At 41.0% G+C, this 25,081-nt stretch overlaps 1 protein-coding gene across 1 annotated transcript in view; it reads left to right on the top strand.

Annotated features, from left to right (window-relative positions):
- Positions 1 to 25,081, top strand: part of pdia5 (protein disulfide isomerase family A, member 5) — a 112,137-nt gene that overhangs the window by 23,491 nt on the left and 63,565 nt on the right. The window contains exons 2-3 of the mRNA XM_023277997.3: positions 11,641 to 11,767; positions 17,823 to 17,910. Of these exons, the coding sequence (XP_023133765.1) occupies positions 11,641 to 11,767; positions 17,823 to 17,910 (215 nt within the window). The remainder of the gene's footprint in view (positions 1 to 11,640; positions 11,768 to 17,822; positions 17,911 to 25,081) is intronic.

Raw genomic sequence — 25,081 nt, 5'->3', positions numbered from 1 at the left:
GTGATTTATCAGTTGGAAATCATACAAGGAAAAGCTGATTAAACTGTGGGGTGTTTCTGAGTCCCATCAATTCCTGCCGCCCACTACATATTTAGGTCACGCAATGTAGCAAACCCCAGCCAGACACGATAAGTTCAGCCGTCATCCTTATTTTGAACACAAATTCTCCTTTCTGTCCTTCACTCATTTCTTCACCTTAAGAGCTTGTCCCCATCCCAGCTAGATGCTTATAAGTTTAGACACATCCTTTGCTTTGATTCCGGAACCTGCGCCTCTGAAAGTGGCTGCAAAGTTTGGTGTCTCTTAACTGTTTTAAATTTTTGCTGTATTTTTTTCATAGTTTTGTCATGTTTTGTCGGCTGCTGATGGAGGTTTCTGCTGGGAGAAGAGTTTATTCAAGAGAGGAGCTTTTTTTTATTGAGACAGAACAAATCTGGACAGCAACATCCAATTCCAATGGACATCTTGAGGTGTTTTCGTGGTTGCCGTGCTGGTGCAAAGGTGAAGGCTAGGAAATGGAGATATAAGCCCTTTCTACCATCAGTCATCATGGGAAACGTCAACTCTCTGCCAAACAAAAGTGACGAGCTGGAGACATTGGTGAAGACTGACAAAACATACCGTGAATGCAGTCTCCTGTGTTTTACTGAAACCTGGCTGAATCAAAACAACTCAGACTCAACTGTGGATCTACCTGGCTTCACTCTCATAAGGTCAGACAGAGATGCTAAAGCTAGCAGCAAGAAGAAAGGAGGGGGTCTGGCTTTATTTGTTAACCAGAGATGGTGTAACTCCTCATATATAACTGTTAAGGAGAAATTGTGTTGTCCAGATATTGAACTGTTGGCAGTTGCCCTACGGCGATACTATGTTCCAAGGGAGTTCAGTCATATCATAACAATACTTGTATACATTCCACCCAAGGCAACTGACTTGGTTCTGTGTGATGTTTTGCATGATACTGTTGCTAGGATAGAGACTCAACATCCTGAGGCACTTGTAATAATATGAAGAGATTTCAATAATGTCAGCCTTTCCTCTCACCTGACTGGGTTTATACAGTTTGTTAACTGCCCTACCAGAGAAAATAAAACCCTAGACCTGCTGTATGTCAATGTCAAAGAAGCTTACAGAGCTACTGCCTTACCACCACTGGGCAGGTCAGATCATAACTTGGTTTATCTGCAGACCTATTACAAACCTTGTGTGCTGAGACAGCCTGCAACTAAAGTCAAAATCAGAAGATGAACTCCTCAGGCTAGTGAAGCTCTAAGGGACTGCTTTGAATCAACAGACTGGAATGTGCTGCTGGAAACAGATGAGGACAGTATGAACATTGACAGATAGGTTGATTGTTTCACTGAGTACATCAACTTCTGTAGAGAGACAGTCATACCTGTGAAGACTGTTCGCTCTTTCCCCAATAACAAACCCTGGATCACAAGCGACATACAGTAAAGGCAATCCTCAACCAGAAAAAAAGCTTTTACAGATGGTGACAAAGAACGGCTCAAAGACGTGCAACATGAGTTGAAGAGGAGACTGAAGATGGCAAAGCTGGAATACAAAAAGAAGATAGAGAGGAATTTTCAACACAGCAACATTCGTGATGTGTGGAGAGGAACCAGTACCATCTCTGGACATAACAATAAAAAGAAAAGGGAGCCAATAGTGGGTGACGTGGAAAGAGCTGATGAACTCAACCTGTTCTTCAACAGATTTGACACTGTGGACACACCTATTTCCACTGCTGCTCCTCCTTCTTCTCCTCAACATATGGAAATCCCCACTATAGCTCTTTCTTCTCCTCCTCCATCTCCTACACATGCCTCCACTGCTGCAGCCACTTCTCTTGTAGCACCTGTACCCTTCTCTGTCACAGAGACAGGGGTGATGTTGGAGCTTGGGATACTTTGCTCTGGGTAGGCAGTAGGGCTGGGCGATATGGCCTAAAAAAAAAAATCTCAGATTTTTTTCACAAAAAATCCCGATTCACGATTTTTTTTTTTTTTTACCCCCTACCTATTCTCAGCACCTTGGAGTCCAGTCTACTCTATGCAAATAAGCTGCAGCCCTCTCCAGGTAAACACACCGGATCGCAGCTGGAAATGCGCTGCATGTGGCATGCTGGTCCGGTTGCGGTGCATTTCCAGCGTCTTTGAGTTTTTGGAAAAGCGCTTTATAAATAAAATTTATTATTATTATTATTATTATTATTATTATTATTATTATTATTTCCCGTTGCGATCCGGTGTGTTTACCTGGAGAGGGCTGCAGCTCATTTGCATAAAGTAGACTGACTTCTACTTCAGTGGTTCCCAACCTGTGTGGCTTGGGAGCCCCTCCTATAAGCTGCACCCCAGCCCCCAGCGCCCCCCCATCACCCACCCACCACCACCACATAAGTACACTACAAAACATAAGAGGGAAGTTATTGAATTGTATTACTCATAGAAAATTTCCTAAAATTACAAAAAAATATTTTATATCAAACCAAGAGTTGTACTATGATGAGGAGGAGAGAGTTTATGGCTGCAGTAAATTTGTTGACACTAAAATGCATAAGAGTTATTGATTTTTTTTTTTTTAAACTAAAAAATTCCTTACAATTATGAGAAAAAATATTTAATATTAAACTAAGAGTTGTAGTATGACCAGCAGGAGCAGTAAATTTGTTGAATATTTGTGTCTCTTCGCTGTTTGCAGCGGTTTTGCATTTTGCAGACGTCCCTGTTCACTCGTCGCACAGCCGGCTGCTCATAGACAACAATGTTATTTCTGCAGCTCGAAAGACAGCTACCTTTGATTAAACTGGGCTTGTAGCATATTGTCTACCTTACAATGATGGAAAAGAGGCATCGTTTATGTTTAGACAACGTATATTTAATGAGTTATTGATGCCGGAAGTCCGAATTTGTGAATATCTTTCCGACTTTACCGAACTGTGTTTTATTTCCTGACGCCGCCGTAATTTGCTGGTTTTATGCTGCCATTTGTGAGCATTTCACTACAAATAACATAATTCTGTCTCGTCCTTTAATAAAACCAAATTTAAGGTAACTCTCGAAGTATCGCCAGAGTTTTTAGGTACTGATGAATCTTCACCTGTTTTGCGTTTTTCAGACACCGTTTCCGTCAGTAATTTTCTAACTGTAACACAAACTAATGAATCGGGATGAACTAGAGCCAACCTGAAGAAAGACCAAATAAATGTGTTTTTAAAATGTTTTATAAGTAGACTTGTGATGACACAGCGAGTCTGTTACTCTGATTTTATCCAGAATGTAAAAATCTATTTTTTATAACATCACAGCCTCAGAGCAGACAAAGCGGACCCCAGGTTGAGAACCACTGTTCTACTTTATGCAAATTGGATGCGGGTGCGAAGATCCCACGCATCGTGAAACTGTCCTCAAACTTCTAAACTAGGCGTCAGTGACCTAAAACAAGGACAGATTCAGCTGCTGCAGATTATTTCTGCCTCAAATCCTTTCAGAAATACATTTCGGTGACGTGTTTTTGAAATAAAAGGGAAAATTTACGGCCGAGCCGCTGTGTTTATCTGACTTGTCTGCCGGACTGTCCAGCTGAAAGCTCGGTCATGTGACCACGTAGCGGCCTGCTGTTGCTCAGCGCTGTCATGTGATCATGTTGTGGTCCGCTAGTGACCGCCGTCCGTGCGATTTTGAGATGCGGTGCGTTGCCGTGCGGGAAAATAGCATCTAGTGGACACACGCCTTTAGATCTGCACCGGTCGCCGCCATGTTGTTTGTGTATCAAGCGCGGGGGGGAGGGAGGCGCGCTCTGAACTACGGGAGCCCAGCAGGAAGGCGTTGGTGGCGGATGTTGATGAGAAAATAGATTTTCATTAAAACAAATCGACATTAAGTACAAACTCGAATTAATCAATAAAATCGATTTATCGCCCAGCTCTAGTAGGCAGCTGGCCCAGATGGTGTGTGTCCAAGGCTGCTTAAAGACTGTGCTGCACAACTGTGTCAACCTCTCCACAGGATCTTCAACCTGTCTACAGCTGGGGCGGGTGCCTGTTCTATGGAAAACATCCTGTATTGTACCGGTACCAAAAATCAAATGTCCGGCTCAACTAAATGACTACAGACCTATTGCCCTTACCTCACACATCATGAAAACTCTGGAGCAGCTGATTCTACACCTACTGAGGCTTGAGGTCAAAGACGAACTCGATTCACTGCAGTTTGCATACAAAGAACACATTGGAGTGGATGATGCCATTCTCTTCATGCTTCACCATGTCCTGTCTTATCTGGAGGAACCTGGAGTTTATGCGAGAGTCATGTTCTTTGATTTTTCAAACACATTCAACTCCATCCAACCCACCATACTCAAAGACAAGCTCACAGAGATGGGAGTGGATCCTTCCTGTGTTTCTTGGATCACAGATTACCTGATATGAAGGTCACAGTTTGTCAGGTTGGGGGACTGTGTTTCTGGGACATTAATGAGCAGTACTGGGGCTCCACAAGGAACAGTCCTTCCTCCATTCCTGTTCACACTGTATACATCAGACTTCAAATACAGCACTGAGTCCTGCCACATTCAGAAATACGCTGATGACACTGCTATCGTGGCATGTATCAGAAATGGACATGAAGCTGTATACAGGGAGTTGATAAGTGCCTTCAGTGACTGGAGTCACCAAAACTGCCTGCTACTCAACGCCTCAAAGACAAAGGAAATGATCATCGATTTCCGCAGATCCAAACCCCCTTTTCAGCCAGTAAACACTTGTGGCGTGGACATCGAGGTGGTGACATCATATAAATATTTAGGTGTCCACCTTGATCATAAGTTGGACTGGTCTAGAAACGTAGACTTCATCTACAAAAGGGCCAGAGCCGACTTTTTTGCCTCAGAAGACTTCGATCATTAGACATCTGCAGTAAGATGCTGCAGATGTTTTATCAGTCTGTGGTAGCAAGTGTCCTGTTTTATGCTGCAGTCTGCTGAGGAGGCAGTATAAAAAAACAAGGATGCAAGGCGTCTGAACAGACTGATTAAAAAAGCTGGCTCTGTGGTTGGAGTCAGATTGAACACATTGGAGGATGAGGTGGAGAGACAGGCACTGAGAAAGATGAAGGCCATTTTGACAAACCTGGATCATCCACTTCACGTCTGCCTCAGTGAACAACAAAACATAGGTGGACGGCACCTATCCCTGCGCTGCAGGACAGAAAGATTCAGAAAATCTTTCTTGCTATCAGCAATCAGACTATTTAATTCAATAGTAAACAGATGAGACCAGACAAGTGAATTTCCCTTCGGGGATTAATAAAGTAATTGTATTGTATTTGCTAGACAGCAACAGTGTGGAACCGTTTTCTTTTATCTTAATGTGAATTTTCTGACTTTTCGACAGCACCTTCATCATGTCAAGAAACCGCTTCTTAGAGAAACACTTCCTGTGCTGCTGGAACGGTGACGAAATAAAAGCCCGCAACATTAAAAGTACATCTTCAAAATAAAAGCATGGAGGGAACGGTTATTTTAACACTAGCAAAACAAAGGCTTGCCAAACGTGATCAACAGACCTTTATAAGAGTAGTTTACATGCAATTCAAAATCCATAAATAACATGCACATGCATAACACATGCCTGTGCTCAGCGCAAGGTCATTTGTTCTTGAAGATTTCATCCTTTGAAAATGATACATCAACTGAGCAGCCTTGGCGGAGTACTGCGCTCTCTGAGTGCTTTTCTAGTTTTTATCTTTTTTAATAATATCATTACAGGAGATGTCTGTCTGACAATTTGGTGACTAAATTTAAGGAAATAATACCCTCTCTATTTAATTCAGCACCACTTACTGATAAAATGGAAGGGAAGTATTATAATTTTACCCCCACAGAAGTGGATTATTTTGTTAATAATGCTTCAGCCTCACTGCATACAACACTTGATAGTGTTGCACCCGTAAAAAAGAAAGTTCTGTCTCAGAGAGGACCTGCTCCTTGGTATAATTCCCAGCTGCGGATTTTAAAGCAGGTATCCCGAAAGCTGGAAAGGAAGTGGTATTCCACTAATTTAGAGGAGGTTTCTGTAGCTTGGAAAAATAGTCTACTAATTTATAAAAAAAAGCTCTTCGTGATGCCAGGACAACATACTATTCATCTTTAATAGAGAAAAACAAGAACAACCCCAGGTTTCTCTTCAGCACTGTAGGTGCTGACAAAGAGTCAGAGCTCTGTTGAAACTTGTATTCCTTTAGCTCTGAGCAGTAACGACTTCATGAGCTTCTTTACAGATAAAATTGTTATGATTAGAGAAAAAATTAATCTGGCCCTTCCTACAAATGTCACAGATGTATCATCGAGTACAGATGCTTTAGAATTGGCTGTAAGACCAGATGGATATTTAGAATTTTTCACTCCTATACATCTCTCTGAACTAATTTTAAGTTTCCACATCCAAACCATCAACATGTCTTTTAGATCCTATCCCAACTAGACTGTTCAAGGAGGCTTTACCTTTAATTAATTCCTCAATGTTAGATCTGATTAATCTATTTCTAGTAACAGGCTATGTACCACAGGCTTTTAAGGTTGCTGTTATCAAACCTTTACTTAAAAAGCCCACTCTAAATCCAGATGTTTTAGCTAACTATAGACCGATATCCAACCTCCCATTTCTCTCTAAAATTCTAGAAAGAACAGTTGCAAATCAATTATGTGAACATTTACAAAGGAATAGCTTGTTTGAAGAGTTTCAGTCAGGCTTCAGGGTGCATCATAGCACAGAAGCAGCTCTGGTGAAAGTTACTAATGACCTTCTCATAGCGTCAGATAATGGATTGGTCTCTATACTTATTTTGTTGGATATTAGTGCAATATTCGATACAATCGACCACAAACTTCTATTACAGCGTCTAGAACACTGTATTGGCATTAAAGGAACAGCACTGGACTGGTTTAAATCCTACTTATCAGACAGGTTCCAGTTTGTGCATGTCAACAATGACTCTTCTGAGGATACTAGGGTTAATCATGGAGTTCCTCAGGGTTCTGTCTTAGGACCAATACTGTTCACATTATATCCAAAGTTGTTTAAATCAATCCAACTGGACTTTAAGAAAGTTCCTTGAAGACGTTTCACCTCTCATCCAAGAGGCTTCTTCAGTTCTGGCGGTGGTTGATGTTGCCTCAGCTTATAACCTCTGTGAGGTGTGGTCAGTGCTATTCACATTCCGGCGACCATTGCCAAGGCCCATCTGGCTCCTCAACGATGGTCGTTGGGAGCCAGGGAGTGACAAAGGGGGTCGTTGAAATGCGAGTTTCACCGAGCCCTCGTATGCTAATGGCGGTCGTTAGCATGAGCCACCTCACATGAGTCATTCTGCTGAGTAGCTCTTTTGGGGAGTTTTGAAAGGACCTGATTGTAAATCGGCGAAAGATGATGTCGCAGACCACCCCCCCTGTTCAGAGATGGCTTCTCAACTTTGAATTGGATGGCTTCTTTCACACCTCTCTAAAACCATCTGTCCTCCCTGTCCAAAATCTGAACATTGGTGTCCTGAAATGAGTGTCTTTCTTCCTTGAGGTGAAGGAAGACCACCGAATCCTGTCCTGAGGAATTGGCTCTTCTGTGTTGAGCCATTCGCTTGTTAAGTGGCTGTTTGGTTTCCCCTATATAGAGATCTGAGCATTCCTCGCTGCATTTAACTGCATACACCAGGTTGCTCTTCTGACTGTGTGGTGTGGGGTCTTTTGGGTGGACCAGTCTTTGTCTGAGGGTGTTATTTGGCTTAAAAAAGACATGGATCTGGTGTTTGTTGAAGATCCTCCTCAGTTTTTCAGACACTCCAGACACATACGGGATCACTATTTTGTTTCGCCTGTTCTTCTCTTCAGTCCTCACTGGGTTGTTCTCCTTTCTGGATCTTGTGTGAGTCTTCACAAAGGTCCAATCAGGATATCCACAAGTTTTCAGTGCCCCTTTCAGTTGTTTGTGTTCTTTTTCCTGGCCTTGGGTATTGGTGGGTAACATGTCGACCCTGTGTTGCAGGGTCCTGATGACGCCTAGCTTGTGCTCCAGTGGGTGGTGAGAGTCAAAAAGCAGGTACTGGTCCGTGTGTGTTGGTTTCCTGTATACCCCAACAGTCAGACTTCTCTCCTCTTCTGTGTGGACCTCACAATCCAAAAAGGGCAAACTGTTGTCTTTTACATCCTCTCTGGTGAACTTGATGTTGCTGTCCACAGAGTTGATGTGTTCGGTGAAAGTTTGCACCTCATGTATTCTGATCTTGACCCATGTGTCGTCCACATATCGGAACCTGTGGCTCGGTGTTGCTCCGTAGAACGAAGTCAGAGCCCTGTGTTCCACTTCCTCCATGTACAGATTGGCCACAATAGGAGACACTGGCGAGCCCATGGCACATCCATGTTTCTGCCTATAGAAGCTCCCTCTGTACTGGAAATAGGTGGTGTTCAGGCAGAGGTCCAAAAGTTGGCAAATCTGGTCACTGAGGGTGTTGTCTTGTAAAAGCCGCTGTCTCACTGTTTCCACCGCCTCCATTGTGGGAACACGTGAATAGGGAGGTGACATCGTAGGATACCATGGTTTCATCTGTATCCAATCTCAGTCCTCTCACCTTTTCCACAAAGTCCAAGGAGTTCTGCACATGGTGGGGATTCTTCCCCACCAGCGGGGCCAAGATGGTGGCTACATGTTTGGCGATGTTGCAGGTGACAGAGTTAATGCTGCTGACGATAGGTCTGAGGGGGGCTCCTTCTTTATGAATTTTGGGGAGGCCATATATGCATGGAATGGCATCCCCAGGGTACAAGCAATGGTATTGCAAGCAGTTTATTGTTTCCTCCTTCTGTAGCTTCTGTAGGCAATCCACAACCTTCTTTTTGTAGCTGCTGGTTGGGTCGCGCTTCAGGGTCTCATAAGTGCTGCTGTCACTAAGTAAAGACATTATCTTGGTATGGTAATCTGTTGTGTTCAGGATCACAGTGCATCTTCCTTCATCTGCTGGAAGAAAGGTGATGTTCTGGTCCTTACTCAGTGCCGTCACTGCCTTCCTTTCTTGGGTGGAAAGGTTGGAAGGGGGGCACCTTAGCTTCAGAAAGGGCTGCTGTTACCTTTAGCCTTAGCCCCTCTGCTTCTGTTGAGGATAGGTTGTTTTTCTTGATGGCTGATTCTGTGGCCGTAATGAGGTCCACAACCGGTAAGTGCTATGGGGTCATGGCGAAGTTTAATCCTTTGGCGAGGACGTCCTTCTCTAGTTGGGTGAGCTCTCTGTCTGATAAATTCCTCACCCATCTGTCTTGCATGTTACACAGACATCTTGCTAAACGCTGTTCACATTATACATGCTTCCGTTAGGCAATATCATTAGGAAGCACTGTATTCCATTGTTATGCTGACGACACGCAATTGTATTTATCTATGAAACCAGATGAAACTAATCAGCTAGCAAGACTGCAAGATTGTCTTAAGGACATAAAGACCTGGATGACCTGTAATTTCCTACTACTAAATTCAGACAAGACTGAAGTCATTGTATTTGACCCCAAACATCTTAGAAACTCGCTTTCAAAGCATATAGTTGCTCTGGATGGCATTACATTGGCCTCCAGTACTACTGTGAGGAACCTCGGCATTATCTTTGACCAGGACATGTCCTTTACCTCACACATCAAACAAATCTGTAGGATTTCCTTTTTCCACCTGAGAAATACTGTAAAAATCAGGAACATCCTGTCTCAGAGTGATGCGGAAAAACTAGTCCATGCATTTGTTACTTCCAGGCTTGACTACTGTAATTCCTTATTATCAGGTTGTCCCAATAGCTCTCTGAAACATCTACAGCTGATCCAAAACGCTGCAGCCAGAGTACTGATGGGAGTTAGCAAGAGAGATCATATTTCTCCTATACTGGTTTCTCTTCACTGGCTTCCAGTTAAATCTAGAATAGAATTCAAAATCCTTCTTTTCACATATAAAGCTCTTAACAGCCAATCTCCATCATATATTAAAGACCTGATAGTACCATGTTATCCTAGCAGAACTCTTCGCTCTCAGACTACAGGCTTACTTGTTGTTCCTAGAATCTCTAAAAGTAGAATGGGAGGCAGAGCCTTCAGTTATCAGGCGTCTCTCCTGTGGAACCAGCTCCCAGTTTGGGTTCAGGAGGCAGACACCCTCTCTATTTTTAAGACCAGGCTTAAAACCTTCCTTTCTGACAAAGCTTATAGTTAGGGCTGACTGGGGGACCCCGAGGGGGTCAGCCGGTGTCTTCATTTGCACAACTGACTTCCACTTTGTCCCTTAGTTCTGCCCCTAGTTATGCTGCTATAGGCCTAGGCTGCTGGGGGACCTCTCTTGATGCACTGAGCCCTTCTCTATCTACCTTTATATTCAATATATATACCGATACTGCATTACACTCACTCTGTTTCCCCCTGTGTCCTCTCTCCGAGTGTCCCTGGTCCCAGAGCTGGATGCTTCAGATCTGTGGTTGTTCTCTCACCAACTGGCCTAGTCTCCATCTGTGGGATGCTGCTGCTGACCTTCCAGCCCACTGCTTCCAGCTGCCCATTTCCACCAATCTACTCTGCCTTGCCCTTACTGAATCTGAATCTATACTTGATATGCTCACCTACATATTTTTGAATTTTACCACCAGCTGTATATGTAGTATATTTAATGCCAGAGCCGTAGACCATAGCAGTAAACTATAATCAGTTTCCATGTCAGTTGTACTTTGCATGTATCATCTGTCTTATCATGCATGTATCAAATTGTGTGTTTTATGTTCCTTGTCGTCACCCCCACCCCACCCCTTTACCTCTTCACCCCTCTACCTCTATCCCTCTACCTTTCTACCTCTCTACCTCTTCTGTCCCTTTCAACCCGCCCGGCCAGCAGGCAGATGGGTGCCCCCACATAAAGAGCCGGGTTCTGCTCGAGGTTTTTTTCCCTGTTACAAGGGTGTTTTCCTTGCCACTGTCGCCTTTGAGCTTGCTCTGGGGGTCAGGCATATGGGTTCTGTAAAGCGTCTTGAGACAGTTTGACTGTAATAGGCGCTATATAAATAAAATTTAATTGAATTGAATTAATCATTATTCCTATAAATAAGGATATGAATAATAATCAATTTATTACATTCAGCACCGCAGAGGGTTTGGGTTCTTCTGTCAAGAAAGTTAGTTTTTTTCTGATCTTTGAGTTAAGATGGGTGAAGCTGAAGACATTGCACTGCCACGCTTTGATCGTGAAGAGCAGTATGTGTGCTAGCATCTTTATTATAAACTGAATCAGTGGTGAATCACCCTCATCCCTGAGTCATACATCAATAATAACTTAAATTTATGCATGGTCCATGATGGGGTGAAGATACAGAAAAAAAGAAGTGCATAACATAAATGGCATACTCTCAATATTTTAGAAACAACACTTCACAAATAATTTTTTCAGGGGCACTCATGCCTTAATATGGGGAGACAGTCTTCCCCTGGCTCCTCTATAGTTCATATCTGATGCTCAGTGCTGTGGATTCCTGTTGTAACAAAACAGTAATAAGACTTAATAACTAGCTTGATAACAACATGATGCCTGAGTTGGTAATAACTGTGTATGTGTTTTTGTTTAACCAGTTGTGGCTTCTGTCGGTTCTGGAAGCGGTGAAGGTATCTCCTCTCATAGAGAAAGTCAGTGACCACAAAGACTTCAAGAAGCTGCTCAGGACGAGAACCAATGTTCTGGTGCTTTACACCAAAACAGGTCAGTGAAAACATTCTGAATGCATATTTATTGGATGATGTTGTAGATTTTACCACAACATATGGTTGAAGGGGATGATATTCAAAAATGAACATTTGTTTAGTTGTTCAGGGACATTTGCTGTTGGAGGTGTTACATTCTGCTACTACAGCATCAATTTCTGAATGAGCATTCATTGTTACAGCAGGAGGTGGGGACAGCAGTCTAGTCAGACAATCGCAGTAATGCTTCAGAGATAATGCTGGTATTATCTCAAACAGCTTGTCATTTTAGAGGTCGTTGTGGAGTGATGGAAACCCAAATAACATTATTGTTATTTCTAATATCACTGATTTATCATAGGCATCCAATATGTCAGCCAATATGGCCAATAACTAGAAAAATGCCACCTTTACAGATAGATATAAAGGTTATTTCATAGTTTGATCAACACTGTTGTACTATTTTCGAAAGAGCAAAGTGCTGCTGTGACAATATACTTGTACAAGGGCATAATTACGGACAATTTCAATCACTTCAATCAGAAATTCCCATTTTCAAATGGCTCAGTTAGTAGCAGTCAGCACTAAAGGATTTAATTGTGAAAGACAGCACAATTGCAGCCAGAGCTGAACTTGTAATTTGGTTTCTTACACCTTTCTGAAGAACTTCAGTTCAGTATTCACTGTACAATAGATTTAATACATAATGGAAAATTATGACATGAGATGACACCAAAAGTGCTGCAAAACATGCAAGGTGTGGTCATTAAGTAACATGACTGGGCTTATGTTAATCAAACCACAGTGTGCATGCCTTAACCATGTAGTATACACTGATCAATGTGTGAGCATAAGCAAACTCTAAAAGTTTCAATCTGCTCCAATTAAATAAAATGGAATTAGTCTCATTACTTAACAGCCACACCTCGTTTATCCCCTATATTGCAGTTTTTGCGATTTCCTAATTACATCGTTTCAAATTTGGATTTGATGTCGATAAGTTGCTCAGCGCTAATTGTAGCTAAGTTGTTTTTTAAGGCTGCAATCTTTTAACCACATTTTTTACCTGCTGTCTATTCATCCTGATTTAGAGATTTATAGAATACAGATTTAAGACAGTACATGTACATACATTAACAGTACATGCACAAATATGTAGGAAACCAAAATTATGGGCACATTCTCATGACTAATGTGAGTTTGCCATGAGCATGTGCTTATAAAATGCATGTAAAGTTAATCGTTGCTTTGATTACTGGAAATTGTATAATTTTGAGGAACTAAAATTTTTGAGTGTCCTCTGTCAGAACAAAGTGCCATTATGCAATGCTCAAATCAAATATAATCCATTACAGAACATTCTACCGCTGTATCTGCAAATGTATTTAGAATTAATGTTTCGTGCAGCTTTAGCCTACAGCATGCTCTCAAGGCATGGTTGCAGTGGGCTATCTCAGTAATGACCTTGGAAATACTTATCTTATAGAATTAGAGAGTAGCTGTTAAGTGGAACGTAAAACAGTCAAACATTGTTATACACTCCGAATCATGTTTCCTTCCACCTATTTTAAAACACCAATGCATCCCAGTAGATTTTCATTCCACTTTCATTTGCATAAATCAGTGAAGGAGAGGAATATACTCTGCAGTCTCATAGAAGGAGCTGCTTTATATTACTAATGTATCCATTCATGATCAACTGATTCATTTGTTGTTGGATTCAAATCTGGACTTTCTGTATATCTCTGAGAAGTGGCTACAGCCATCCACTCCTGCTTGTGTGTTCATGGGACCAGGTTATCAGTGTTTTAGGTAGGACAGATCTGTGGGGAGGGGAGGAGGGGTGCTTATTTATGTTAAAAATGGTATTAAATGTGAACGTGTTGTGTTCAAAACTCTTAACACTCTGGAGTATGTAAGTTTAAGATTAATTTAGTCCCAACAGATGTCTTTTAACATTGTGGGGATATATAGACCTCCTTCAACAAATGACACTTTTTATGATCAGCTGACAGGAATCCTCAAGGAGTGCAATCATGACAAAGAGCTTCTTCTTATGGGTGATTTTAATTCAGACTTGGGTGACAAATCGAAGAGAAAAAATTAAAATGCATAACAGATAAATATAACATAGATCAGATGGTAAAAGGTGCAACAAGAATTTCAAAAATCTCAAGTACACAACTGGACCTGATCTTCACAAATAGAACAGAGCGAATAACTAAAAGCTACAACCTGATCACTGGTTTGTCTGATCATAATCTAACACTGGTAGCAAGGAAACTGACTAGGAAAAGATGTAGCTTTATTAAACAAACCTGTACAAACATGTTTCATTGCATACCAAAAGACAAGAAAGTTGCATTTGAAACAGAAATAAATGACATAAAATGGAATGACATAATAGACTCTGAAGATCTTGAAAAGTGTTGTAAGATATTTACCGACAAAATGAACTCTGTCAAAGAAAACTTTACTGTAAAGGTCCAGAGAAAAAGTAAAAGAAAGCCTAACTGCCCTGGCTAAATGAAAATGTGTGGAAATTAATGAGAGATAGAGATACTGCACTAAAAAAAGGCTGTTAAATCAAAAAGGGACACAGACATTTTGATTTTTAAAGGGCTGGGGACCAGGGTTATAAAATAATTGAGACAAGCTAAATGTAGTTTTTATATCTGTTTATTAGATGATGCAAAAGGTAATAGTAAGACTATCTGGCAGAACATTAACAATCTTATGAGGAAGGTACCACGTTTTTTTGATGTCCAGTTTAAAATTAAGGATGAAATAACTGGTGACAAGTCTACTGTTGCTGCTATTTTAAATCGTTATTTTTTTTAATCGGTAGATGAACTAGGTACGAATTTCAAAGATAGGGAAGTGGATATTGTACCTGTGAATGTTACAGAGGAACCTTTTGATCTGTCCCTCACAAATTTTATAGAAGTGAGTAAAATAATTGGATCCTTAAAAAGCTCAAAATGTAAGGACAACTACCAGCTGGACACCATGTTTATTAAAAAAACATTGTGATTTCCTTGCTCCACCTATTACTCACCTAATTAATCTATCACTCACACAAAGTCTTTTTCCCAGTGCATGGAAACAAGCAATTATCACTCCAATTTTCAAGCCTGGAAATCGCCATGAAGCCAGTAATTATAGGCCCATAAGTATTCTGCCTGTATTGTCCAAGATTGCTGAGAAGGTTACAGCCCAACAACTGACATCCTACCTTGACACTAGTAACTTTGGTTTACATGCAATGCAGTTTGGCAGGGATGGTTGGTGCTGTTTCTTTTAGACCTTAGTAAAGCCTTTGATACAGTTAATCACAAAATTCTTATATCAAAACTCTCAAAATTAAATTTTTCTCCTGGAGCACTACAATGGATGTCTTCATATCTTTCTGACAGATCACAGTGTGTCAAAGTTAACAGTTCTCTGTCAGACAATGTCATGTGCTCCATAGGTGTTCCCCAAGGTTCTGTGTTAGGGCCTCCGTTACTCAGTCTTTACGTCAATGACCTTCCGCAGATGTGCCATGGTGCAGATCTACAAATGTATACTGATGACATGGTCATTTATACTTGTGCAAAAACTGCTGAGTTAGTAGTTGAGACACTAACGAATGCTTTGGGAAAGATTATAGAGTGGCTTGATCAGTCATGTCTCAACCTCAGTGTTACCAAAACAAAAGGGATGTTTTTCTCCAGAACAAAGCAGTCTGTCAGCGCTGACATTTTAATTAGGACTGAAAAATAGAAATTGTGAGTGAGTTTAAATATCTTGGCGTAATGCTGGATTCAAATTTAAATTTTAAGTCACATCAAAAACCTTGTGAAAACTATAAAATATAATCTGATAAACTTTCAGCACATTAGAGGCTGTCTATCTGTGGATGCTGCAAAGACCTTCATGCATGCTATGATCCTGTCCCACATGTCGTATTGTATCACATGTTGGGGACAAGCTGGGCAGACAGTCATCAAACCGCTAGAGTTTCTTTACAAACAGACTTTGAAAATCTTGAACAAAAAATCGATGCAATACCACCATTGCAGGATTTTAGATAAGCATCATCTTCTGAGCTTTGAAAATTTTAAATTATTTTCAAATATGTGTCTTGTTTTTAAATTTTTAAATGGTTTGGCCCCTCCTCCGCTGCGCCAGTTCGTTCAGTATCGCTCGGCACAATCTATAAAATCCACGAGGATATCTTCCACCATTGACTGTTCAATGCCTTTTCGACGCACCACCTTTGGACAGTCAGCTTTTTCTGTAAAAGCTACAACTCAGTGGAGCCCCCCACCTGATGACATTAAGAACTGTACTTCTATCAGCAGTTTTAAAAGCAAACTGAAAAACTTGCTTAAGAACACTCAGAACTGCAACCATTAATGTCTTTTTAATTGGTATTTGTTTGTAACTGTGTGTACATGTGTGTTTTTAAGAGTGTGTGTGTATTTTTTGTTTCACTGTCATGTATTAATTTATTAATTTTAATTGGCATTTGTGTGTGAGTGTGTGTACGTGTGTGCTTTTAAGAGTGTGTGTGTGTATAATGTTTTGTTTCACTGTGTCATACTTTTTTGTAACATTTTAATGTTTTGATGTTTTTACTGTGACCTGCCAAGGGGCTGCAGATGGAAATTAGCTTAAAGCTAACTGTGGTGCAATACATCAAATGGTAACATTTATGTTTAATATTGTACATGGTCCCTTTTTAAATAAACTGATAATAATAACAATAATAATAATAATTCAGAAAACCCTTATAGGAGGTTAGAAGCTGCACAGGACTATCAGAGCCACACAGCCACAGATTTGTTCCATGATTCATGACCCATATCTTTCACATTACCTCGCTGGATATCGAGCCACGGCTCCGATTGATCACCGGCTGTAGCTTCACACAGGTCTTTGTTCTTTAAGGACACCAAACGTTGCCCTCATGCAGGTTTTCTGCCACACTGGTTTAATGTTGTCCTCTCCGACTAATTATCTGACTACCTCTATAGCTGCTTCACATTCATTCTCCCTCTCAAGTAAACACAGTCTGTTCCTTACTCATTGCCAGCCTCTGAAGCCCTGCAGTCAGTTACGTCCCTATTGAATTTTCTCCTGGTTAGTGTCCATCAGACCAACAGTGAACAAACCAGTCAGTGTCTGCTCACCTCCTGCTTCATACAAGGTAATAACTGATACTGAACTGCCCAGATGTTTATGTTGCCAACCCTGTATGAGGCAGGACCCTGGGGAGTCGTGGCACTTCCCCTACATCTAAATATAGAATTGGCCTGGAGCATTGAGAGGAATTGTTGTCTTTACGCAATGAATAAAACACATGTAATTTCGGGGGGGATATAAAAATGATGTACAGTGTTACACAAGGACTGGAGTATTACACACTGTTTACTCAAAGGAATCTGCGCTGGTTGCCATATCTGATGAAAATCAGTGATGTTACAATGAGTATTGTTGTAGCTGGTACATAGTAGATGGCACTAGTTTCTCTTTCGTAACACATTAACAGCTCAGCTATATTTTGTCTCTGACACAGGAGGTTGTGAAAGTCACCAGTGGTCATGAACTCATGATATTGTCCTTGAACGAGCTCACGCATGATGTTTTTATAATAGCTCTGAATATGGTAGTTAGCAGCGTGCAGCAAGTGGAAACTGTAGTTTCTCCAAACGTACCTGCTGTGCTTCCCCGTTTTCAGAGGAGTTGGTGTGCTTCAGCAGTCGCAGAGTCTTTGTGTCATTGTATAATCCCCCCATCTCCTGCTTAGTCACACCATTGTAAGACGTTGAAAGCTGATGTAACTTAAGCGCCCCCTCCGAAGCCATCCTCTGAGAGGTATTAGAAAACGCTCTTCCATCACCCCTCCGACCCAAACTCAGTGATCTCTTTCTTCGTAATTTGGTTCTTCGGTAAGACACTGAGCTCCACTGTAACTCAATTCCTGCTCACTGTATTTGCCATGACAGTGTCTTCAGTGTCTGGGTTGTCCTAAGCGATGGGGGCGGTTTTGGTAACAAGGCTAACCGTGCTTTATTCTCTGTCTGCAGTTACATCAGGGGACTCCCACCTGAAACTGCTGTCTGATGTTGCCCAGACAGTAAAGGGCCAAGGGACTATTGCCTGGGTCAACTGTGGGTAAGTAATAGGATGATTTAAAAAAAAAAAAACATACTCCGAGACTTCTGCTCCTTCCATCACTCCAACACTCCCTGCCTTTTTCGACATTATGGCCTCTTTTGTCCAAGGAATTCTCTGACAGCAGTTACAAAGGCAGAGCAATTTACTCCTCCCAAGAATGTCTCTGCTGCCATCAATCTGCACAATTTATGGCTTTTCCACTGGGGTGTAAATGGACTTGTACCACTGGTTCTATTGCACGGGCACAATCTGACAGGAGACCACTCGCTTAGTAGAGCTATTGAAGCTCTGGGTCTAATGTGTTACATCTCTTTATGCCATTTCTAGTCTCCTTTTTAAGGGTTTTTAGTTGAAAGGTTTTTCTAAAATGGGTAAATGATAATGTGATGATAGAAACTGATTCTGTGGCGAAGTAGCTAACGGGTGAAAGATCATATGTTAGAATATCAGAATTTTTTAAGTTTGTCTGATTTTTTTTTTTTACCTAAATTTATTCGCTTCCAAGAAACTAGTTTTGTGAGTCATGCTTTGCAAAACCTTTTCTCCTGCTCTGAGTTGGCTCAGACTGTCATGTACACCAGTGTGTGTTGAGCCGTTATGAGAATAAATAGTTCAAATAAGTAGTCATCCAGTCTATTAGTCAGTTCCATTTCTTCATTTAACATTAGAGGCACTTCACATGTTCAACCATCTGAACCTGAAGCTGTTTCTGGCCATTTTTTTTGGTTCCTGTCACATTTTTACTTGCTGTCGGCTTGTTTTTCACTGCATTATAAAGTCCTGCACATCTATGGAAACAAAACAACCATGGCTAGAAGGAGAGGGAACTAAAAAAATGTCTTCTATGCAGTATAACGAAGTTATAATGTGTATGTAAAACCTATAATTTAAGGAAAAACAAACGTTTATTTTCCTTAACTGTTCATTTTACAAAAAAATCTAACAACCTGGTATCAACAAGCGCAACATTTTTCCAAACGTCCACAGGTTTTACCAGTATTTGAGAAAGTAAATTACTATTTGTGGCAGATATTTGACTGCATGCATCTTTAATTTGTTTCCACACTTGTCTCCAGTCTGCTTTGTGTACACACAACCAGCAGTTTAGATGAAAAGTCACAGATTATTACGAGGGTTAAGTTGAGCCTTGGACAGGTTTTCATGATCAAACAGCTCTTGATAGGTTAGTACTTTATAGACCATCCGAAAGTTGAAAATCCAACAATTCTTTCTGTTTTTACAGTTTCTGGTTCTGACAAATGGTGGCTTGGGGTTTTGGGGTTCATAGGTTTAGTTGTCTAAAGACAAAAATCCTACCAGTTTCCAGTGGAAATGTGAGCCAGTTTAGATACAAGAAGAAAATGTATCATAGATGAGAAATGATTTAAGTTACTTTTTTCAAGGATAAATGCCAGACATTCTGTACCTACAGCTTCTAAATGATAAAAATTGTTTCATTTCTATGTGTGAAGTGACAATAACCATAATAAGCAATGCATATACAGTATATATAGCTTTTAACCACATTTAAACCTCTGACAGCTTAAGTGAATAGCATTGATTATCTCGTTACAGTGACACATGTCAAGAGTAAGATATTTTAGACAGCAAATCAACAGTCAGTTCTTGAAGTTAATGTGTTAAAAGCAGGAAAATGGGCAAGTAGCACATTGGCAATGGCACGTGTGCAATGACGGGACACCTTTAGAGGTCTTGTGGAGTCCATGTCTCAACAGGTCATGGCTGTTTGGCATAGCCGTTCAGAAATTATTCAGTTTTCTTTATTACAATTCTAAAATTGAAATATCTAATTCATATAAGTAATCAGAGGCTAACTCTGACTTTTATTTTACAGAAGTCTATTTGACAGCAATTATGGCTTTGGGCAGTTTATCTCATTCTTTCTGGCAGATCTGAAGCTCAAGTTTCATCAAGTTGGATAAGAAGCATCTGTGAACTTCCATTTCTAGGTCTCTCCAAAGATGTTCTATGAGGTGTAAGTCTGGGCTTTGGCTGGACTGCTCAAGGACCATCAAGAGATTTGTCTGGAAGGCACTCCAGTGATGTCGTGGTTGCGGGCGGCTTGAGACTTGTAAAATACTCATGTTGCATACAGGTTTTTTTTTTTCATGAACTTCTTTGTATTTGGCTGCATTTTTCACTCATTTCTGACTGTTCTCTGACTGAGACTGGGATGGCAGAACCAGAACATGAGCAGTGCCTGTTGTTTTTGGGGTTTTGATCTTTTGACTCAACAGTAGCTTGATCAAATAAAGACATTCATGCATCCTTTAGCTATACCGACTTGATCCTGCAGAGTTCTGGGGCGGGTTACATCCTGGACAGGCACCAGTTCGTCGCTACCACAAAAGAGTTACCACAAACAGACAGGCAACCATGGACACTTACACTGATGCTTATGGCCAATTAATAATAACAAATTAGCCATCCGTGCGTGTCTTTGAACTGTGATAGGAAGCTGGAGCACCCATGCAGGCACCGGGGGCTAAACCTTCTCGCAATGACAGTTCTAACCACTGCCTACCAAGCCTCCCAAGTAATAATCAACATACACTATATTGCCAAAAAATATTCGCTCACCCATCCAAATAATCAGAATCAAGTGTTCCAATCACTTCCATGGCCACAGGTGTATAAAATCAAGCACCTAGGCAGGCAGACTGCTTTTACAAACATTTATGAAAGAATGGGTCGCTCTTAGGAGCTCAGTGAATTCCAGCGTGGAACTGTGATAGGATGCCACCTGTGCAACAGATCCAGTTGTGACATTTCCTCGCTCCTAAATATTCCACAGTCAACTGTCAGCTGTATTATAAGAAAGTGGAAGTGTGTGGGAGCGACAGCAGCTCAGCCACGAAGTGGTAGGCTACGTAAACTGACGGAGCGGGGTCAGCGGATGCTGAGGTGCATAGTGCGAAGAGGTCGCCAACTTTCTGCAGAGTCAATCACTACAGACCTTCAAACTTCATGTGGCCTTCAGATTAGCTCAAGAACAGCGTGCAGAGAGCTTGATGGAATGGGTTTTCATGGCCGAGCAGCTGCATCCAAGCCATCCATCACCAAGTGCAATGCAAAGCGTTGGATGCAGTGGTGTAAAGCACGCCACCACTGGACTCTAGAGCAGTGGAGACGCGTTCTCTGGAGTGACGACTCGCGCTTCTCCATCTGGCAATCTGACGGACGAGTCTGGGTTTGGCGGTTGCCAGGAAAACCATACTTGTCAGATTGAATTGTGCCAAGTGTAAAGTTTGGTGGAGGGGGGATTATGGTGTGGGGTTGTTTTTCAGGAGCTGGGCTTGACCCCTTAGTTCCAGTGAAAGGAACTCTGAATGCTTCAGCATACCAAGACATTTTGGACAATTCCATGCTCCCAACTTTGTGGGAACAGTTTGGAGCTGGCCCCTTCCTCTTCCAACATGACTGTGCACCAGTGCACAAAGCAAGGTCCATAAAGACATGGATGACAGAGTCTGATGTGGATGAACTTGACTGCACAGAGTCCTGACCTCAACCCGATAGAACACCTTTGGGATGAATTAGCGCGGAGACTGAGAGCCAGACCTTCTCGTCCAACAGTGTGTGACCTCACAAATGTGCTTCTGGAAGAATGGTCAAAAATTCCCATAAACACACTCCTAAACCTTGTGGACAGCCTTCCCAGAAGAGTTGAAGCTGTTATAGCTGCAAAGGGTGGACCGACGTCATATTGAACCCTATGGATTAGGAATGGGATGTCACTTACTTTCATATGCGAGTCAAGGCAGGTGAGCGAATAATTTTGGCAATATAGTGTATATTCAGCAAAATTTAAAAACTGTAAGACCTAACTGCGACCTTTGTCATGCAGAAAATTCTTGTTCTCATTCTCCACTCACACTTTTCCCTGAAAAACAGGCTTTCTAAGGCACATCTATTTCCTGCCCACACTGTGGAAGAACTAAATGCTACATTGTAGATACCAACAGCAATGTTTTCTCCAAGCGCAACTTGCTTCTCTCCCCAGTGTTCTGACTTTGACTTGTTCCTCTTGCCCTTCTGGTGTTCAGTTCCACTCTTTTTTTTTATACCTGTCAACCCATCAACTGCATGAACCGTTTTCCTCGACAGAGAGGAAAGACTGTATCATAAAACAGGAAACAGTGAGGAAGAGAGTAAGTCCATTTTGACACCTAGTGCCCATTTCAGCATTCACAATCTTTCTCAAGCTTGTCCAGGATTGAAAACTGGGCGGATTGAAAGGAAAAGATACCAAATTCATAACAGTTTGAAGGAATTGTCAGAGGTATTTGGCATCCATGTTTCTCTACAAAGATGCTCCATTGGTGCATGTCCTTTTTCAGTGTTTACTTTTTGACTCACTTACTGTTTTTTGTCTGTGAGACTATGGTATTATCCGTCTCTTCCTTCTCCAACAACTCTCAGCATTCTAGAGAGTGTGCTAATGCGAGGCAGAGATTTATACTGGGCCAGATTCCCGCCAGGGGAGCTAGAGCAAGCCGGGTTCATCACTACAGGACACACGGATCCGGTGCCAGGCTCTGTAGCGAAGCATTGTGCTATTTGGCATATTTCTCCACCGTGTCAAATGGACCGGGTCCAAATTGAAGCTCCAGCTGAGAGCTCATGGTGGACAGAGGGAGAGAGAGAGTCGAGTGAATATCACAGCGTGAGAATGGTCAGCTCTGCCAAGGAAGAGAGCCACCAGGGCCAGAATGACACACTTTGAACAGATGACAGGGACCTGAGTGTTGGCCAACTAGGATCCACTAGTGGGATGGATGATCTCATACAGGAAGGGAGAACAGGACTGGACTGCCCCTCTTTCATTCCTCTGGAAATGTAAAAGAAACAGAACATAGTAAGATATATGGTCTTGTGTGGGGCAGCAGGAATAGCAGAGCACAAACAAGCACAGCACAGATTAGGATTTGTTTTTTAGAGGAGTCATAATTAAATGGCATGCAGGGCTTCATCCTCTTTGTATGATGAATCCATCATTAATCCTTTTCAAACTGGCTCTGTTGACTTTGGCCTCATGCAAAGTTTTGGCTCTTTCTTTAGTTTCTGTCAGTCTTAAGTCTTAAAGATGTAACTTGTATATGTAACCTTGTTGCATCAGGTATTTTGAGTTGGATATGTTGAAACAAATAGTTTAGCATGTTATTCTTCAGTATGCCAAAGTTCTGTTTTAAAACCTCTTCCAGTGAAAATCAAGTTTTTTACCTTGTTAACATGTCCATATGGTGTTTTTTTTATATGCTGGAAGACATATTTTCAACAAATAAGGAATCACAGCTGAGCATTTCTAACATGAAACTGCAATATACTGATGACACGGTCAAAAACAGATTCCGACTTAGTTTGTGTGTGTGTGTGTGTGTATATATATATGTGTGTATGTATGTATGTATATATATATATATATATATATATATATATATATATATATATATATATATACAGTGTTTCCTGTAGGATTTTATCCTGCAGCGGCGGCAGCCCCCCCCCCCCGCCCCCATGATTGCTCCGTTTCCATTTTTTCTTTCATTATTTCGAATTTCAACTCACCCATAACCAAAAACTATTTGATCTGCTTTTATCTTTAATAGTTAGTTGAGATATTGTTATCGAAATATTGCACAAAATTTTAATGTGCAAAAAAACATGCTGAAAATGGGTCGATGGGTAATTAATATAACAGTTATCTGTTAAAGTACTTGACATATCGATCTGAAAATTCACAGGTATAAATTTCAATATCCCTAGTGTATCCTTAAAAAGTTTAATGCAAATTAGAGATGGTCAAGCTGCTGATGATTTGAGTTAAAATTTCCCAATTATATATATTTTGGTTGCATATACAATGGAGTTATATGAAACCTGTCTAAATCTGTGACTGCTTTTCAACAGTTACAGTTTCCCTGAACTACCCTTATGAGTGCAGTGTTATCATTACTGATAACAGCAGCCAGAGCTGCAGAAATAGGACCCAAGTTCTGATAAGTGAAGCTGTCATTCACATAGCAGTTTGTATTCATGTGGTCAACCACAAAATCCACTTCAGTCAAATCATCATGTTCGTTTAGTCAGTCAAACAGCATGTGAGTTTAATTGCTGACAAACGTGATGCTGCATAAAGCCAAAGCATACAAGTCTAGATAAAGCATGGACCATCTCACCACACCAACCACAGATTTCCTGCTCACTACAGTGTTAAACTGTTGATGCACTGATTGACGTTATTCTAGGGATGAATAAATGCAAAACATTGGTGCTCATCCAGTGGACAAAATCTCTGATGAATTGCCATTCACTGTCTTTGTTCTCTCTGTATGAAACATTAGCTAGTGAGTCATTCTTTAGTAACTTCTCCAGGCTTACGTTTTTTTTTCTCCTATTGACAGACACTGTAATTCAGAAACATAATAGCATGCTGTCTTTTTTTTCTTCTCTGAGTCACTATTACTTTGAATGTTGACCAAATGAGTAATAAGATGAAAGCCCCTGTTCATTGTTCCATTGGCACATACCCAGATGTGTAGCCTAGTCACAGTCTTCCAAAAAGTGCCATTTTTTTTTTTTTTTTTTTTTTTTTTTTTTTTTTTTCTTTTTTTTTTGTCTGCATTTGTTCTCATTGTTTAACTCCACAAAAGGGGAGTCAACATTTTATGAGATTGATGCATATTTTAGTCTTGCAGCCAAATATTTTAATATTTAGTGCATGTGTGTGACCATCACCGGCCCTCCCTGAAAGCTAAGCAGATATTCTTTATTAGAATTCCCTATTATGAGCCAGGGAGGGCAGTGCTACACCTCAGTGATGTGTGGGGGAAACAAAGACTGGACAGGACGAACAGGACGAACAGGATGAACAGGGATAGAAAATAACAGGCGTTGCTATTGCAATTAAAGATTGTAAGGTGGTGTGTTATGCCCAACTACTAATTGCCCATCAATAAAAAAAAATAAATAAATAAATAAAAATTTGAAAAAAGAAAAGAAAACCAAACCAACACAAAAGAAAAAGAGATTCAATAATAAATGAACAAATGGTACTGAGCACCATAATTGTGGGTGTCTTGATAGTATAGAATAGAATAGAATAGGCCAGAAAAGGATACTAGTGCGAGAGAGAATGAGTTTAGGG

The sequence above is a fragment of the Amphiprion ocellaris genome, chromosome 11 (genome assembly GCF_022539595.1).
Source record: "Amphiprion ocellaris isolate individual 3 ecotype Okinawa chromosome 11, ASM2253959v1, whole genome shotgun sequence".
Lineage (NCBI taxonomy): Eukaryota > Metazoa > Chordata > Actinopteri > Pomacentridae > Amphiprion > Amphiprion ocellaris.
The sequence above is the reverse complement of the archived record's forward strand: the minus strand, read 5'-3'. Positions and strand labels throughout refer to the sequence as shown.